Below are 19,979 nucleotides of genomic sequence, written 5' to 3'. Positions count from 1 at the left end.
TTAAATTTGTTGGTAGGTTACTTGTAAGATCTAAGATATTCTGGCTGTCAGGACGACTGCATTTTTATTGTTATTATTATTTTTCGAAAGTAACTTTCAATCTATAGAAGTTTTCATTGAATTCATGAAATAAATTTTGAAATTCTTTATTAGATGTACAAATAAATAAAGTATCATTCACGTATAGGTAATAATAGAACAATTTTAAGTTAACTGAGTTTAAAATTTTGGTTCGTCATAACGACTATGGGTAACCTACTCTCACCATTCTGGTAAAAGCAGTTTATAATCAGTATGATTTTTTAATAGATTCGTAATATTAAATTAACTAATTGCATGTATGTTGATAATACTTGTTCTATTTATTTATAAATCAGATTATTAATTTTATTTAACGACTTAAACAAATCTATCCGAGCTTTAAAGTTGCTGCCTCCTTCCTTTTAAATGCAAAAAAGAGCCTTGTATGTTGGAAAAGATATTTGACGGAACCCACAACATCATCTAGTGATTATAAAGCAATTGTGAATACAAGAAATCGTTTATTAAAATTTAAAATAATCAAGAAATACATCTGAAATTCAAAGTTTAATTAGTAACAGTATCAAGTTTTTCAAAATATTTCAACACTAAATTGACACAGCTATGATTATAGAAAAGAAAACAAAATTGCTTGGCAAGTATTTGAGCCATTCTTGTACAAAATTTAATCGTGATTGAGAGAGCTAGAAAAAAGCGTGGCTACAATTGATTCATAACTTTTGTACCTGAAAAAAAAAAAATGACTGACGTGTCAAGTCGCATATCTTCTTTCTTGTTCATATTTTTCAGTTTTAATATTATTCTTCCTGAAAATTGAATAAAATGGGTTGCGAAAACCAGGAAGGTTAGAAATGTTTGAACAGAAAGTTTGTGAGGAAAGAACTAGACATAATATATATAATGGCTCTCTTCAGTTAGGACAGAGTTCATGCAATTTTAAAGCTAGTCATTCGGTTGTTAATGCATAATAGACTTTCCTATGCAAGTGTCACAAAATCAATTTCAGAAAGAAAATAAATTGCTTTACAAAAAAAAGTTGCTACGAAATACAGGCAACATAATAATAAATTTTGAATAAAGCAGTACACACAATAAATACCTTCAATCTGTAAACTTATGTATGCTAATAGTTAAAAAAAAATATTCGTCAGTAAAAAAGTTATTGGGCGACTTGCGACAAAAAAAGACCTAATTTTAATGTACTTATTTGTATTTTATATTTAAATAGAACGAACAAATTTTCCATACACGTGTGATACTCATATCGTAATTTCTACTATTTTGTGATTTTGTGTATATGGAGGGACAGAAAAACACAGATTAAAACTAGCAGTGAATACGCAGTATCTCATACCTGTTACTATTTTTGTTTGATTTGACAAATTTTTGAACTCGTCATTGATTAAAAACCAGAAAAAATATTTGAATAGATTCTAGAATGCTTGGACCTATCCTTCGCTTGTAAGCCTCTACCTAAATATAAGTTATTGCAGAAGTTTTAGTAAATACATGCTATGAATCACGTGTCAATGTTTGAAGTGGATCAGGAAAACTGGGTATATCAGTTTTGACAGTTTTTGTTACTTTAAGCTGGTTGATTGAAATTTAACTTCTGTTTTCAAACATATAAGAGGCAGATTTATAGTTGAACGTTGGACTTAAACATGTGTGTGTGTGTGGGGGGGGGGGGGGAGTGGGTTCGCATCCACCGCTCGAAAGACGAGAACATTAATTATAAAAATTCTTTGTTTGTAGCCACAGGAATTATGTCAATGAATCTGACAGTGATAAAAAGAGGGGTAATATATTGGCAAAAGAAAAATCAATGCATAAAGTAGAAAAAAAACTACTAGGAAGATAATTGGAAACAGAGATTATAAGGTAGTGCTGAGAAAACGACAGATAAAATGGGATGAAATAACTACAGGAAGAAGAACATATTGTTTCTTCCAACTATACTTCCGAATAGGAGAAACTATATTTGAAACATGTACAGCTAAGGAAAGGAATTATACATTATAGAACATGGACTGTACAACAATACATTACAAAGATTACACTTAATTGAAGACATGAATTGTAGATTTTGCAGTCAACCGGAAACACCAGAACATGTAGTGTTTGAGTATATACAAACTCAGAATATAAGAGAAAATACAATTCCTCTAATAGCAGGGAGAAACAGTAATGAAATACTAAGGATAGAAGATTTATACAAAGAATATGAGGAATTATGTGAGAAAATCGCCAATTATTACAAGGAACAATATAAAAATGCAACAGCTAGAAGAACATAAGGGCATATAAGAAGACGTTTGGAACAAGGTATTCTAACAGAAAAGAAAAGATTACTTATTGAGTCAGATAGTGCGAGTGCATAGCATGTGTTATATAGTAAATGTAGAGTTTATTAGCGGAAAAAGTGCAGTATAGTGCAGTGCTACAAGGTAAGTCGGAGAAGGAGGATCACAGATATATCTTCAGGAGTGCAAAAGACTGACGAAGAGCAGAAATCTTAAAAAAAAGGAATGTTACAATACTACCAAATTAAATGTAGTTTTTAAATCATGTGTTTCAGAAGGATATGTATTTTGCGGAAATGAATTTTTTATGTAAATAAAAATAAAGACAATAAATAAATATAATAAAATCTCACGTAAAAAATGAAGAAAAAGAAGTAGTTTGTAAGATACCAAGAATGTGCGTGTGTGTATTTTGTAATTGTTCTACATATCTATGATATAATAAAAAATAAAAGTACGGTCCGACATAAATAATTAGAAACCAGACTAAATAAGAAAAGACCCCACCTCAACTGCCGAAGATGCGAACGAAAGGAGAAATAGTTAACAAGAGAGACTTAAAAAAAACAGAGGTAGAAGGACTGCCAGTAAGAAGAGAGAGAGAGAGAGAAAGCCAGGGGACAGCGGAGGTTTATTAATCGTGGGTTCCTGTTTCACAGAATACTATTTTGCAGAAAGGGGTTCAAACTGGTTTTTCACACTCAGCATTGCAATGTTTCAAAGAACAGAAAAATAACCTGTGTGTTCCTGTTTCGCAGAATGTGAAATTTTATTTTTTTACATAGTTTGTGGAAATCTGTACTGCATTGGAAATATGCCGATATTTGTATTACTGTACATATTGAGAAATTGATTCCATCGTAATACTGTAATCACATATACTTTGTACAAATTGTAGTCGTCGTCGTCTCCAAAACAGCTGGTTATAGGCCCACGACAACGATTACGGCTTCCACCTCCTTTGAGATACGATTAATATACATATATACCTACGTGGGCTCTATGTAATCAAGTGCTTGTTTTTAAAACAATTACATGCTGCAACTCAACATCTTCAATATAACAGTGAAGTACGTACCAAGTTGACAACTTGAGAGCGAGTAACAACCTCCAACTGGTGACCCCCTGTGCTCCTCACGGGTCGAACACTGGATACGAGTCCCATGTTGAGAGACCCTCGACAGGGGGAGAGATTTAAGTATTCCACTTTGGATTTGTAGTACAAGAGAAGACGGCCATCCAACACAAACCAATATCTCTTCCACGTTGGCACCAGCTGCAGAAAATAATAATAATAATATAAAATACAAAACAAAATAAATATAATTGATAAATACTAAAATTGGAAGCAAGATTATTTTTATAATAGCAAGACTTTAATAGCAATATCTGTAGTATATTGCTTACATTCAGTAACACTTCGAATTGAAGATTTGACATTTTGAACTCAAGTTAGGTAAACCATCAGCTCGCTCCTTTAGGCCAGTGATGTGCAATTCTAGGATAGGATCAAAGAGAAAAACTTTAGTTGGGCCAATATAATTTATTAAAAACAACAAAATTCTGGTCATACCAAGGTTTTCTTATAATGTGGTTTGAGCGGGATGCACTGATTGTCAAAAACGAAGTTAAGTGTAGTTTGCCCATCGCTGCTTTAGACTAATATATTGATAAGTCTACTTCGAATATGGCATAGACTATTAACATTATAGAAAGTTTCTGCTATACAGGAAAATGTATAACACGTTTTCCTTCTGTTGTATTGTGGTTTACTGTACTACAACCTACGTTATGTTAAAACGGTATATTCATTTGTGTATTTGGCAATTCAGTTTGTTTCCTTCTTCTTATCATTTTATTGAACTACATACTTTTTCTAATTTTAAAATTATTCCTGGCAGTGCTCGTACTTTGGGGGTAAAAAGACAAGATGTAAGCATGGGTGCCCGAAGGTGGGGACAGGGTGGGGCCGGACCCCTCTCTGGGTCACAAAAATAACTTAAATATTTTAAGTTTTTCTTAATACAAACAAAAAAAAAATAACCAAACGTAATATAGCAACGAGGGAGATGGGCCCCTCCCTAGAAAATCTTCTTCGGGCGCCCATGGTTATAAGATAAAATAGCGAAGTGTCATTTGCTTATTTCTGATCCAGCTGAATTTGCATTATTATTACTTAGTGAATTCCCGCAGAAAGAGAATTCATTCATGCATTGTTGGCAAGGGAGGCTATGCTTGTGTGTGTGTTTGTTTGTACAAAATATCACAGTCAGATACTAGCAGATCGAGAAGGACGTATGCGGACTGGAAGTATTTGAGAATAAAATCCTGAGAGGAATATTCGGACCCAAGAGGAACGGGAATTGGGAATGGCGGAAACTTCATAACAAGAAAGTCTATGAGGCTCAGGTGGGCAGGTCATCTAGTGAGAGTGGAAGGAAGTAGAAACGCTTTCAAAGTTTTGACTGAAAATTCAATCGGAAGAAGTTCATTAGGAAGACCTCTGCGCAGATGGGAGAACAATATTAAGATGGATCTGGCAGAAATAGGAATACAAAGTAGAAACTGGATCCAGTTGGATAAGGACAGAAGCTTTTGTGAACGCGGCATTGAACCTCCAGGTTCCATAGACCGTACAATTAATTAGTTCTTTTAGGGTAAAAAAAAAAAAAAAAAAAAAAAAAAAAATCGTGAAATATAATGAAAATTGAGAAGAAGCCTTCTTTGGAAATTTCTCAATATTGATCGATGGAGGTGAATAATATGTTTAATGTTTGTATTTAAAATCCAAAATGTAGCTTGGCTACTATATATGTTTGAAATTATAGTAATTACTTAGCTTCTTAATGAATGAATGTTCTGAATTTAAGGTTACTTATGATTAATTAACGTATTAAAAATACACTAAAACTTTCAGAGGGTATACGCTGTTTTGTGTTCATCTATGATTGTCATAAAAGATATAGAATAATTTTTAATGAACAATGTAAAATGCATGTATTAATTAATTCAATTAACATATAATGGATATATTACTGTTTTATAGTCTGTAAGCATTTCATTCTGTTTTCTTCAGTGGCGGCTAATCTTAGTGTTGAAGCGTTGCGCAACGACCAAAGTATTTCAAGAAAAAAATAATATTATCAATAGTAGTAAAGAACAGAAAAAAATACTTTTTAATACTTGTATATATATACACTTTAAATAACATATTTTTTACTTCTGTAACTGTCCGTTCCGTTAATCCGTTTTAAAAAGCGAAAAATAATCCGTCACAGAGTCTCTAATTTACATTGTGTTGCAGCGAGCATGCAACGACCAGATTCCTTCAGCGCGGCAATTGGAGCAAATGTTAAGTCTCCTTTCCCCTATCTCAGAAGTTAAAGGGACTGGTCGTTGCAGTGCTTCTGCAACACAGCACGGTTTCCAGTGAACGAGAAGGTTTTTCACGCTAAATAAGATTTCTGAATTTTCTTTCACTAGCAATTAACAAATGGAATTTGTTTTTATGCATTCATATTTTTAAATTACGGGACCATACTGAAGCAAATCAATATAATGACAATCAAAAAAAGTGATTGCAAAATTACAAAATAAGAAGGAAAATATCTAGTAGAGGAGAAAACAAATGAAAGTAGACCCGCATTTACAAGTTAATTCTTAGCTTATATTGATAATAAAGGCTTCTTCTACAGTAATTTGTGAATCAAATATTAATAAGTCTGTATTTAGAATCGCTCCCCTCCCCCCATCTGTGGATAGTATTTTAGTATAAACATATTTCTTTTTATAAAATAAGTATATTTTATACTCTTGATAATTTCCACATAAAACTGTATGATGGGGAACGCCACATTGAATTTGGGACTAGTTAGCAATGCTTAGGGGCGTAGCCACGAGGGGGTCCACCAGGTTCGGACCTCCCAAAAATTTTGAAACTTGACTAACATTTGTAAACTTTCTTAATAAACTATACTTTTTTTTAACACAGAAACGATTGATGTATGCTAAATATTTTATTTTATGCCTCATCATGTACTCTTCTTTTCTTATAAAAATAATCGTTCTATCATTTTTTCTAAAAATAATATAGGTGACAGTAAGAATTACTTATTGTCTTTTCGGGTGCAGTAAAAGACAGGTTCCATATTATGTAGACGTATTGGACCTCCCTCAAATACTTTGGACCCCTCCCAGTTAACATTTCTGGGTGTAGAACTGGCAGTGCTGTTTGTTTTGATGTTCTTTGATTTTTTTGGCTTCTGTTACATGCTGAGCCTTCATCTGGCGGGTTTCGAGGTTTCCTTTCCAGAACATATCACATTGGTAAGCATTGTTTCGCCTCATGTGGAAGTATATTGTGTTCATTGTGCATTGCGTAACAAGCAAGACGGATGATTTGGAATGTAGTTTTTTTTCTTTTACACACATGTGTGTGTGTTGATGTATGAATATGTGACATTCGGAATTCATATACCAGTACCTATTTTGTATCAGCTGGTTTGGTTTTTAATTATTAGGTTTAATTTTATTGTCTGTGCTTTAATTCTGTATATAACCTACAAATTCTGAATGAATTGTATACCACGACTTCTGTAAATAACTTACAAAAAGCATTGACCAGCTTTCAACTGAGGAAAAATTTGCAATTAAGGCTTAGACAAAACAAGCAAAGGCAATTCAGGAGAGTGTTCGAAAAGAAAAAAAATCCAGTTTAAATTTACAGGATATCTTATGAAGTAGTGTTGTTTGCACCAGATACATTTCCTCAATTTATTTTAAATTTTCCTGGATAAACTGTGAATAAAGTGTGTTCAATGTACATTTTTGTATAACACTAATCTCTGCTACGAACTCTCTTCAGTCAACGCTGAAGAGGAATTCGGATCACTGTCAAGGACTGAGTTTGCTAGAATGAATCGTTCGCAATAATCTAGAAAAAATATTTAGTAAATCTACAAAGCTTTGAAATTAATATTAACAGTACCTATGGCGTCAGCAAAAGACGAAAAGTTTTTTTCCACATGAGAAAGAATTGACACTTTCAAGGAATTGAATGTCCCAAGAAAGGTTATCACCATTGGTTATGCTTTCCATCGAAAAAGACCTGACACTAAGAATACCAGAGTTCAACTAGCATGTATTAGACAGATTTGCTCCAATCAAATAGAGGAGAATGAACTTACTAATTAATTAAGGTGATTAATCGGATAAAATGTTCTGCATTTTTTATTTTTTAAAAACAGAATTTTATTTAACATGTCACATAGCATTTGTATCTAAAGTTATGCTGATTAGTCAATGAGTCAACTTTATATCTTCTGCCTCTTATCGTTCGTACTGCAACACCCGAAACCACAATCCACCGGCCGCTACTGGTTTTCTTGATGACACTTCTTACTTAAATCACACGATTAATAACATAAATGGGTGTTGATATGGAGAAGGAACCAATTCACTTCGAGAAGGAACAGAGAAAATCGCGCCGGATTTTTTTTTTTGTCTCATATATTTGTGCACCTACTAAGAGTATAAAAGAAACACAAGGTAATATAGTCACTTTATCATTGGAGTCATGGCCCGATTAAAGAAATAGAAACGAATCAAAGCGAAGTACTATCGTATACGCTTTGAAGCAGAAGGTACACTTAAATGACTAAGATTGAGCAGAGGGTATACGGCATGTACCACTAAGTACTCTCGATTACAGCCCTGCGTATAGTCGATCCCATGGTATAGCCCGTGTACAGCGTCCGTATAGTCCAGGCCTTTGTAAAGAAATCATTAACCTATTATTACCTGCGAGAGGGTCATAATACACTGGGTACCGCAAAACCAACTGATCCCACAAGAAAAAGGTAGCCTTCGGGGGGTGTCATTGTCCTCATAACTCTCCCCGGGGATCCGCTACCGCTATAAGAGTATTATTCAGCCAACCAAATAAACAACAGTCTGGTAATTATTACACTTCCAATTTATGCTATGCATAAGTGTTGGAACTGTTATAGGCCAGTTATGTTCGTCCGACCGTCTGTCTATCGAGAGGTATCAGTGCAAATACCTTAAAATATATCGAGAAGCGTTCCTTTGTAATCGATTTAGCGTCCCAAGAATAGATTTAATATCCTCCGTTAACCCTCTATTCAACCATTTCCGGTTTCAACGTATATATATATATATATATATATATATATATATATATATATATATATATATATATATATATATATATATATTGTTACAAGAGGGATTTTTTTGGAATCGATTTAATGTCTCAAGAAAGGGCACCGTCTCATCTATATTACTCTACTAAAACCCCAAGTTGTAACCATTTAGTAGTATTTCAGATTTCAACATTGATCGCCATAAAAATACGAGTAAACGGTAATAGATAGCGACAAGTGGTTTTAAAAATCAATTCAGCGTCCTAAGAAAATATACCATGTCCATCAGCATTACTCCACTAAAACGTTAAGTGGTATAGATCTACTAGCACTTCCGGTTTCAATGTGGATCGCAGTACAGCCAAAATGGTAATGTATAGCGTCAAGAGGTTTCTTGGATTCGATCCAGCATCTCAAGAAAATATATCATTTCCACCCATAACACTCTAGCAAAACTGAAAGTGGTAGAAGTTTACTAGCATTTCTAGTTTCAATATTGATCCCAAAGAACAGAAACGGTAAGAGATATCGAGAAGAAAATTTTCGGAATTGATTCAGCGCCCCAAAAATAAATTTCATCTCCTTCACTAAGCCTAAAATGCGAAGTGGTAGAAAATTTTCTGCTTAATAGGTTTCATCTCTCATTATCCCTGTATTGCAGCCTGACGTTATTGATTTGTTTCAATATTGAATTCTCATAGTTTGGAAGTCCACTATTGTTTTACAACTGTGAAACGAAACTCACTTGTTTACTTCTTGAATTTGTGTTTAATCTATCATGTTTCCAGCGTGTGCTGATGTAATATACCGTGTGTATATTTTCTCGTATTCATCCTGCATACGTTCAAATTAATTGTTATTCGACAGAAGAATGTGTTTGACTTTTAGTTCAGGAATAAGACATCGTGTTTACTTTATCTACTTATATTATCGATCCTGAGTAAAACATTGAGTCAATTCTAAGAGAACAAATTACCTCATCTTGTCCATTGGTAGTGTCACTCCTACTTTGCTCCTAATTGATGAAAATTTACTTTTCTGTTAGGGGAAAGTTGCTTAATAATATTTCTGATCTTCTTGTAAGGAAAATTAATTTCTAACTTAACGTCTTGAGTAGAGGCTTCCAGATGTCCCGCTTTAGCTACATCTATCCCCGTTTCAATTTTCTGAAAGTCCATATTTTCTCCAAAACATAAGTTAATATAATTTGTGCGATATTTCTAAAATGATACAGCTTTTATAATAAGAATAATCTACTCTTTGCCACTCACTTTTGGCGAATGTTGACACATTATATTTAATTCAGCAAAAAGCAAATGTATAACAATATCTTCACTGTGTTTTCATAGATTTTTTTTTATTTTTAAGTCTAAATATCTGGGAACTCAAGTCTTGGGTTACGATCGTTCCGAGTCAAAGATTTTCTGCTTTAAAACAAAATAAAAGTGAAAGTGAAACAAGTAATGAATGCATAATTATATCACAAACCATATTCTGCAGAATTGCACAACCATCAAATTAATAATTATTATTACTGTTTATAAGGAATTATGGGTATAGTGAAAATGACTTATCTGACATTAATCAAACAACTTTTCCTCGAGTTACTTATTTAGCTTTTTCTTTAGTTACTTATTTAATAATAGATTATTACTTTAACAAGTTGTTTTCTCACCATTTTTATTGGTTTCTCTAATACTTGATTCTCTAGTGTCTTCTGAGGACACGGTGGCGCAGTGGTAGAGTGTTTACCTCTAGTGTGTGGGGCACTTGGTTCGATCCCTCAAAGTACATTTGTGGTGGACAACAACGTGTCCGTGGGTATTATCGGGTTACTCCCGTGTCCTCCCACATTCTCATTCCATCACTTATTATATCATCGTTCATTTGTCTTAATCATTCGTCTCCCTTAGCTTAAACGGCATAATCGTAGAACATTAAACTGAAACACTTGTAACCAGGCCCGTAGCCAGCCTAAAAATTTGCGGGGACCCGGTAGAAGTTGGGGGGGGCCCGACTCAATCATATTATACTTCATCACCATATATAGTTCATTTGTTATATTATATTATAGTCATATTATCGTTCATATTATAGTTCATTTGTAAGCCTACCGTGAAACTTTTAGGGGGGCCAGCCAAAGTTTAAGGGGGCCCGGGCCCCTAGCCCTCCGTGGATACGGGCCTGCTTCTAATGTCTTCTGTTTTTCATTTTATATGTTTTATGCTACTCGTGTGCAACATATGTGTCTACAGAATTGAATAAAATCATATTAAAAAGTAAATAAAATGGCGATAAACATATATCGCTATATGTAAAAGAAGTCCTGACTGATTGATCAACACCCAGATCAAATCGCTAGGAATTTGGACATGGCATAGGATTTGTTATGTAAGGTCCGACTAAGGAAGGGTTTTTTGGAATTCGTCATAGAAGTAGGGGAAAGAGTGGAGGGGGTGGTAATTATTATAATAAAATGCCCATATTTCGGAATCTCTGAATGTTAGAGACGTGAAATTTGGTATATGAACCTCTCATTTAAAATAATGAGACACGTCTTGCAGCGTTTTTTGATATTTAACTAGAAGAGAAGAAAAGGAGGCAAGAAAGAAAAAGGGGTGGGAATTACAATTATTATAATAAAAAGTCCATATCTCGGAATCTCTTACGGTTAGAAACATGAAACTCGGTATTTGAACTTCTCATTTAAAATTATTAGATCCGTGTTTTACCGCTTTTTGATATTTGCTCTATGTAGAAGAGAAGGAAAAAAGGCGAGAAGATAAAATAAGGAGGTTACATCTGTTAAAATTGAATTGACATATCTCGAAATACGTTGGGAAATACGAAATACATGAAATTTGATATTAATATTTTTCATTTACGTAAAATAAAGACATGCTTCAGCACGTCCCTCATGATTTAAATCATATAATTAATTCCAAATAATTACAATATATATGCAAAATAATCAGTCTCTATTTATACTACATAAAATCCTTATTTATTATTTTGAAGTTTGATTGCTTAGTACAAAAACATTTCGCTTCAATCGAAAGTCTTTTACAATACACATCAAACCATATATATATATATATATATATATATATATATATACGAGGGTCGTTCAGAAAGTAAGGAACGATTGCGTATCAGGCGCGGCTCCGACCCCCTACCACTGCGATCGCGTGCGTGGCAGTAGCTCCTTCCTTCATCTTAAGTGTGAGCCGAGTCTCAATGCTGTGCGGCCACGCTACTTGTTTTTACAGCGATTCAAAATGGCGGCGCCAATCGAAAATCCCGCCAAATGTGAAGTACGGAGTGTCATTCGTTTTCTGAAGGCGCAAAAAAGTTAAGCCTGTTGAAATTTATAGGCAAATAAAGAGTGTTTATGGCGATAGTGCAATGAACGAGTCATCACTGAGGAAATGCTGCATTATGTTTAATCAAGAAAGAATCAGCGTGCATGATGAAAATTGGAGTGGGAGGCAATCACTTGTTACGGAAGAACTGAAGGGAAAATCTTTTGTCATCCTTCTTATAGTCCTGACTTGGTACCAAGTGATTCTCACTTATTCCCGACACTTTTGGTTGGAAAACAGTTCGCAAACGATGAAGAACTCAAGCAAGCACTGACAGCCTGGTTGAAATCTTTGGCGACAGATGAGTATAATATCGGCATTAAAAAACTGGTCCCACATTATAAGAAGTATATCTACAACTATGGCGATTATATAGAAAAGCAAAGTAGAGTCCTGTGGCTTTGTAAATGAAGTTTTGTGTTGATATCTTTTGTTTTTATTTAATAATGCTAAAACGTTCTTTACTTTCTGAACGACCCTCATATATATATATATATATATATATATATATATATATATATATATATGGAACAAAAAATGCATTCAAGGGTCAAAATTTCTGCAAAAATTTGACAAATGCTAAAAGCTATTGTTTCACAGAAGCTATATTTTTGCATGAAGTGAAGTATGCCTTGGTGCAGCGTTTCCCAACCGGTGTGCCGCGGCACACTGGTGTGCCGCGAGGAAATGAAAACAAAATTATTAATTATATAGCAACCAAATTACAAAACAGGAAAAATGTGTATTTTTGTTTCACATTACTATGAACCTCTACAATGGAAAAAATACTGTAATTTTAATATATTAATGTGTATAATTGTAATATACATACATTACTACTACACAGACTATTTCGAAAACATAATTTTATTAATATTTTAAAATTGTAACGTATAATAACCATGTTAATTAATTATAAGTTTCACACTGTGTTACCTGTCTGTACATTTTTAATGTTCAAAAAAAAATATTTATTATCATTGTTATGACCATTATTACTTCTTTATTGTTACAGGTTATTTCGTAACTTGAAATTTTAAAATCTCATTCTATCCTTTCGACAAACCAAACACTCATACAAATTACCTCCATCTGTTTTAAAAGTACAAGTGATTTGTTTGTTCGTTTGTTATTTAGTGATCTTCCTTAGTGAAAGGTTGGATACAGTCTTCAAAAAGTAAGTTTATTTTTAAAAGCCTGAGTCCTATATTTCATTGGAATTGTTTTCTATTTTTGAATTAGAATGAAAAATAAATATAATGATTTACGATGGGGGAAAACCAGTGATCGAGCTTTTTTCTCTGTGAGAAAGTGGTCAGTAATCACAGAAAAAAATACGACGGTATTTTCTATTTACTACTACTACTACTACTAATAATAATAATAATATCTATGAGTGTGCCGCGGGGATTTAAGTTACACCCGTAGTGTGCCGCGAGAATTTAAGTTACATCCGTAGTGTGCCGCGAGAATTTAAGTTACATCCGTAGTGTGCCGCAAGTTGAAAAAGGTTGGGAAACGCTGCCTTGGTGTATACGATGTCACTCGATCACTATTTCAATGTTGTATTTTTTTCTGATTTGTTTCATACGTTACTGTTTTTTTAAAACTTATTTCCTAATTTTACTGAAGAGTAAACCGTCCTTCCTGGCGCAGATTCTAACATCCGATCTTAGGCTTTATCAATTTTGTTTTTCCTATTACTTTACCACTATTTTATCTGTTCGGTTTCTGTTAGGGCTCATTTGCTTGCTTATTTAAGAAGTTTGTTTTTTGCATAGGGAACTGAGGCGAATATCACCACCACGGGCATCTCTGGCGGAGGGGGGGGACGAGGGGGACACGTCCTCCCAATATTTTGAAGTACAAAATATTCAATATGTTATTCTAATTTAATTATTTACTAACGATAGAATAACATATAAATAATAATATTTTTTTATTTGGAATATAATATTCAGACTGTGAAACGATTATAACAGAGTTCTTGACATACCTCAGGGGATCCGTGAAGATAAGCAGAAGGGTAAAAATGGAATCGAAGATAATAAATAGGTTGGACTAGGAAGTATCATTTAAATCAATTTCTTTGATGTCCCCCCCCAAATTTTACACGACAGAGACGCCAGTGATCATCAACAATTTGGAATATTGGAAATAAGTCATTCATCTTCAAAAAAAAAAAAAATAATAAAATAAAATAAAATAAAATAAAATAAAATAAAAATAAAAAAAATAAAAAAATAAAGTCTACATCAACTACCTGGACCTTGTAGTGCAATGACCACCAGCTGAATTTTCAATATGAGAAACTAGTTACAGTTTATTAATGGTTTTGTTACAATAAGCCAAACGGCGATATTGGAAGCTACTTCAAATGCTATCAACAATTTCCGTCTCAGAACAACTGCCTTGTTGTTAAATGATTTTCTGCGAATATTTGGACGCTCAATTTTAGGTGTTGACAAAATTTTAGCCACATTCTTTTGAGACGAGACGTTACCATCTGGAGTTTGCAGCGATCCTTGATGTTTATCATGTATAAGATTCTGGGGTGGGGAATCTGTCGGAGTTGGATGTTTATCTTTCTCTGAAGTGGAATCACGAAGTTCATTATCAGCTACATGCTTGGGGACATCTGATCTTTCGGAGATTAGGATAGGGGCAAAGGCAGTTTCTAAGAACACGTTAGGATCATAGGGACTGATTCCTGTTGCCCTAAATCCTGAAACAACATTTTGAGGAATTGCGTCCCTGTACTATGCTCGAGCAAAAAGCCTAAGAAACTGTTGCTTGTTTAATGATTTCCCAGGATACACTAGTCGAAAAGTGTCTATAGCTTCATTCCATGTTACTTTGAGAGGTTTGAAACAGCTCACATCAAGTGGTCGCAATGGCTATAATAGGAGGGAAGACAAAGCATCATAATATCAAACTTGTCAGCCAATTCAAGTGCAGATGCATCCAGGGGACTGCGATGTCCGTCGGAGATATTGCTATCAAGAGTTTATGGCGGAATCATCTGCATTATACTATTTTAATTATTCGTTACTAAACTTTATACTAATGAAAGGAAACACATTTTCTTTATCACCTGCAATGAGCTAAAATCCTATGTCACGAAAACGTATATTAGAGATCTATGTCTATAGAGCAAAGAGAACACAATGTAAATATTAGGATTCTGCAGCTAATATTTATAATAGTTTTATAACAGAAAAAGACCGAAAGCTTTGATAAATGTTTCGTACGTGTTTTTTTTTTTTTTTTGATGAAGTTTCAATGTTCAACGTTCAGGAGTACGAATTCCCTCTAAATTTCGAATTAGTTGTGTTAGGTTCCCAAGACACGCTATACCGTTGCCGAACTTTGCAAGTATAATGTTGCCGTCTCATTAAGATGCTCATTGGGGGATCGGGAGTAAGCTTATTAATTCCATGGGTGTAGAATGGCACATTTTCCCGGTAATATTCATATCTAATATGACAATTTAAAGAATGCCTTCAAAATAAAACATCATTGAAGGTATTGGAACCAGGAGATGATTTTGCACACGTGTGTGTGTGTGTGTGTGTGTGTGCGCGCGCAAAGCCAGTTTCACCGGCATTGCTAATGTGACTTCCCTGCTGTAAAATTCTAGAGCCACAACTGGACTTCACACACAAAAAGTGAACTCTCTACCGCTGAGGCATTCATTGAATATTCTTAATGAAATGTTGTTTTTATGATACAATAGTTCTAATAGCGCAGGAACATTGAAATTTGGAGTAGAGCTTGTTAATGTTTAGTAGTCCATATTATTTTGTTTTTGATGAGACACTACAAAATCACAATGTTATAGTTTCCTAATTATATGTGTTGGTGAAAGGTGTTAATTATGGTTGCACGAAGAGGCACAACATTGTATAATTAGGTAACATGTAATTTTTCGTTTCTTTTTTATTTTATTTAGGTGATGATAATTAGCATTGGCATTAAACCATTAAAAAGGGCTTTTAACTACATTCTACGCATTCTTTTAACATTAACCATGTTTATATGCTTCTCTGATTTCATTTGTAATATTGCCCACTAGATGTAAGACATTTGTGATGAACGCTGGACATTTCCAAATGTTCAGGAAGTGGAACATTTAAACATATAGAGGAATAGAAGTGTTCCAAATAGAGAGAAGCGTCACTAAAAGCTCAGCATTGAAGAGAGCAGACATTTCTAGATTCTCGTAGTGATTGGGCTTAAATAGTTTACGCTTTCTTTCCGCTCAAATCGTTTCTGAAAACGATCTCTTTTTTGTACGTTCTTTGGAACTCCATCCGTAGACCTACTGTTCTTTCTCACCTTCCAATATTGGGCTATTTGTTATTGAAAGTTCTAACATTAGATACCACAAAATTCCTCGTAAGCATATGTAAAAAGAAGGTATTTCGCACGAAACCGTACAAAGTTATTTGAGTGTGAATAAAATGGCATTTCATAATTCCCTCAGTTCTTTTATATCAAACAAGAAGAAAAAACATGCAATGAACATTTACTGTACAGTAACATTACAATGTTTCTCTGGCATTGTAAATTACAAGGAATACGTAGCAGGAGAAATACGATTGATTTTATAAATAGAATGATATTAAAATTTCGATAAATAATAATAACGATTAGCGCTTGTTATTATTGTTGTATCAACCTATTCCTTGTGTTAGTCATCCTTGTAATTAGTGATAAATTGACATTTGGCAGAGCTTTTGATAGTCATTCGTTACAATTTTAATTAAAATGTGGAGCATATAATGATTGATAATAAAAACAAAAAGTTTTTTTTTTCTTAATATGGTTGTTATGCTACATAGGGTCGTATGCAGGAGATGTGTCCTGGAAGTCCGAATCCCTCTCGAATTCATGACTTTTCTGTAAATTTAGTCTAATTTTAGGGGTGATTGTTCAAATTTTAATAAAATTTATCCTCACATTGAATTTGGACCCTCCTAAAAGCTTTGGAATCCTCCCAAACAAAGTTCTGCATAAGTGCCTGATGCCACAGTTCATAAACGAACACCTTAAAAGTTGAGAAGTGATTCACTATAGGGCCTATCACAAAATAATCTCTCAAATTTAAAAATCTAAACTTTATTCGTTTGTTAAGATTTAAATAATTATCATTGTTACTAACCAGTCGTCCTCTTTTCTCGAGGTACCCTTCCATTTTGACCGTCTCTGCTCGACGGTACGCCCCGTCCAGCGTAGCCATCTTTGGGATGCCGTCGTGTTCTGTGGTTTGGTCGTGGAGTTTCATGGGGTCTCCTCTTGCACACTGTTCTCGAGCTGTTAAGAAAAAAAAAAGATAAGGAATTTGAAGTTAATACAAATATCAACAAAAACTAACTACATTTTACATATGTGAAATTAATGTAATTATAAGTAGGAGCGGATATTGCAGTTTAAAGCATATATATTTTTTCCGTGCTATAAAATCTGTTTCATAAGGATCTGTGCTGAATATTGAATTTGAATTTTGCACGAGACATACATTAGCTTTCATTTACTTTGAGGCAGAATTGTATAAAGTGGTAAGGAAATGAATCTCCTTTCTTTAAAAATAATATATGATTGCTTCCAATGTGCACACAAATTTTTCACATTATCGTACATTCGTCGTGTTCTGTGGTTTGGTCGTGGAGTTTCAAAATCTATAACTTCGATTTTGAGGACAATGTACAATTCTCCGAATAATTATATTATATTATATTATATTATATTATATTATATTATATTATATTATATTATATTATATTATATTATATTATATTATATTATATTATATTATATTATTTATTCGTAATACGTCATAAAGACAGTATAATTGTGAGGTAAACAAGCAAGCATTGCGCATAGATTGAAGGTCGAAAATTATTTTGAATTGAATATTCGAGAGCCGGATATTTTGGTGTATCAAATATGATACATATAAAATAATAGGTAACTTTTTAAATATTTTAGTCATAGTCTAGGAATTTCATCATTTATAGTCATACTTATACCTTTCTTTCTATTTAGATAACCTGATAACGTAATATGTTAAACTCGCATTATCCGCATAATAGAAAGGAAACAACATGGAAATGCATTTTGATAAGGTTATTCAATTGTAAGGTTACAAACTTTTCCCTTAAAAACTTTAACCCTATCGTAATTCATCTATGCTTCGCCATTCTGGATTTGTATCTACTATAAGCAGTCTTATTTTGGCATTCGTAATAAGATCATTAAGAAAGCTTGGAGAGGTATATACAACCTAGATTTGAACTAATTTTAGATTTCAGTGTTTCATTTATTTTGGCTTCCTTGTGAACAGGACCTTCATATTTGAAAAAGAAGATCGAATTATTAAAGGAAGAGAATATTTTGACGATTTATGAGAAGCACCAGAATTTGATCTGAACCAAGTGGTCTGGAGGAAATTCGAAGTTTATTTATTTATTTATTTGTTTGTTTTAAGTGAAATCGGAATTTTACAAGAGGCGGTGGCGTGGTCCTCCTGTTCTCCAGGATAAATGATATGGAGACTTGTACTGTGAAAGTTGATATTGGATTACAGTAATCAAATACAAGCACTGGACGTGGTTCAAAGTCCACATTAATAGTAGGCTCAATACTTCAGTGTTTCATAAGGACACAAAATACGAAAACTCGAACTTAAAGTATGGAAACATTAACTTTATTCAATGTGACAGAAGGTAGCTTAAACGGAAAGTGTTTCAGTTCAAAATGAAACATAAGAAACTGAATTTATTTCTGATCATGACATTTAAATACATCTCTTAAATATTTTTATGCTATTTTACCTACGTCTTAATTACGCCAGTGAGGAGTACCCATTAATGCATATCTTATCCTACGAAATGCAAAGGTTCTCCACGCAATCCATGCAATGTAAGTTTGCTTTTGATGCAAAGAGCATACGTAAAACTAGCTTTTTTATGTTCAAAAAGAGACTTTATAACATGTATACTGTTAACCGAGACAAAATAACAATAGTATTTCATTTAAGTTGCATGTCATATAAATATGAATTGGATGAAAACGTGACCACTGAATAGCGGAGACAGACATCATTCCGCTACGAAGATAATAAAAGCGGAAGGTGATTACTTCGAGAAGTGGAGGATATCTTAACGAAATATTGCAAAGTAGAAAAAAGTACATGAATACACGAAACTACATTTATTAATCTCAAGAAACATACTTTTCTTCTTTTAGTTCACTTTATTCAATATGAGTCCAAGAGTTCATCGACACAGTTGCCAGATCATTCCAATTTAATTTTGTAAATTTTGGAAATTCCCCTCAGTATTAATTTTATGATTCACTCTCTTCTTGTTTTGATATTACACATTATATACTTCTCTCACTTGTTTGTTTGTTCTGTTCAAAACTTTGATTCCAGTATTTCTTTTTTTTTTAAAAAATAAACCTACAAGCTAAAAATTAATTATGGATGATACTCACACGAGTACCGTAAATACAAAAATCAACTTATTAATCTGTCAGCATCTTGGTCAATTTACTCATTCTAATACTAAATATTGTTAACTTAAGTGCTCAACTTATTCTCCTAACAACCCTTTGTAAATTCAGCAAACTTTACTATAAACCCTGCAAAATTATCAGTAAATCGTGCAAACTAAGGGTAAACTCTACAAACCTTTCATTAATATAGTCTTATACGTGATTTTACTGTGCGTTATTCCTGACGTCTTCAAAGATTCATATCTTTCAAAATGAGATACACTGTCCTAAAGTGCACATATATTTGTTGACGAAATTTGCCCTGAAACATTTTCTTAAAATTGGAGTCAATTCGTCTGCAAGTCCAATTCCGAAAGTTCCCACTGGAAGCTTCGAAAAGTGGAAAGGCCAGAAAGTTTTTTTTTAAGCATCACATGATAGATATGATCTAGCCATCTGTAATTTGGTCCACAGATGCTATCTTTTCTACATATTCACCTCGTATTGAATTACATTTCTCACATCTATGGATCAATCTGTTAATATCATTTGCATAAAAATCTGTGGACTTCGAGACTTCCACCACATTAATGACCTCCGCAAATGTT

General features: G+C 33.4%; 1 protein-coding gene across 3 annotated transcripts in view; it reads right to left on the bottom strand.

Annotated features, from left to right (window-relative positions):
- The window catches only part of LOC145680503 (uncharacterized), a 184,621-nt gene that overhangs the window by 33,612 nt on the left and 131,030 nt on the right, over window positions 1-19,979 (bottom strand). For all 3 annotated transcript variants that reach the window (XM_081751094.1, XM_081751092.1, XM_081751093.1), the window contains exons 2-3: window positions 17,036-17,187; window positions 3,424-3,621 (exon numbers count right to left, since the gene is read on the bottom strand). In XM_081751094.1, the coding sequence (XP_081607220.1) occupies window positions 3,424-3,621; window positions 17,036-17,158 (321 nt within the window). In that variant the 5' untranslated portion in view covers window positions 17,159-17,187. The remainder of the gene's footprint in view (window positions 1-3,423; window positions 3,622-17,035; window positions 17,188-19,979) is intronic.

This window comes from Thermobia domestica, chromosome 3 (assembly GCF_964235325.1).
Source record: "Thermobia domestica chromosome 3, izTheDome1.hap1.1, whole genome shotgun sequence".
Lineage (NCBI taxonomy): Eukaryota > Metazoa > Arthropoda > Insecta > Zygentoma > Lepismatidae > Thermobia > Thermobia domestica.
Note: the sequence above shows the minus strand (reverse complement) of the source record. Positions and strands in the feature narration are given on the sequence as shown.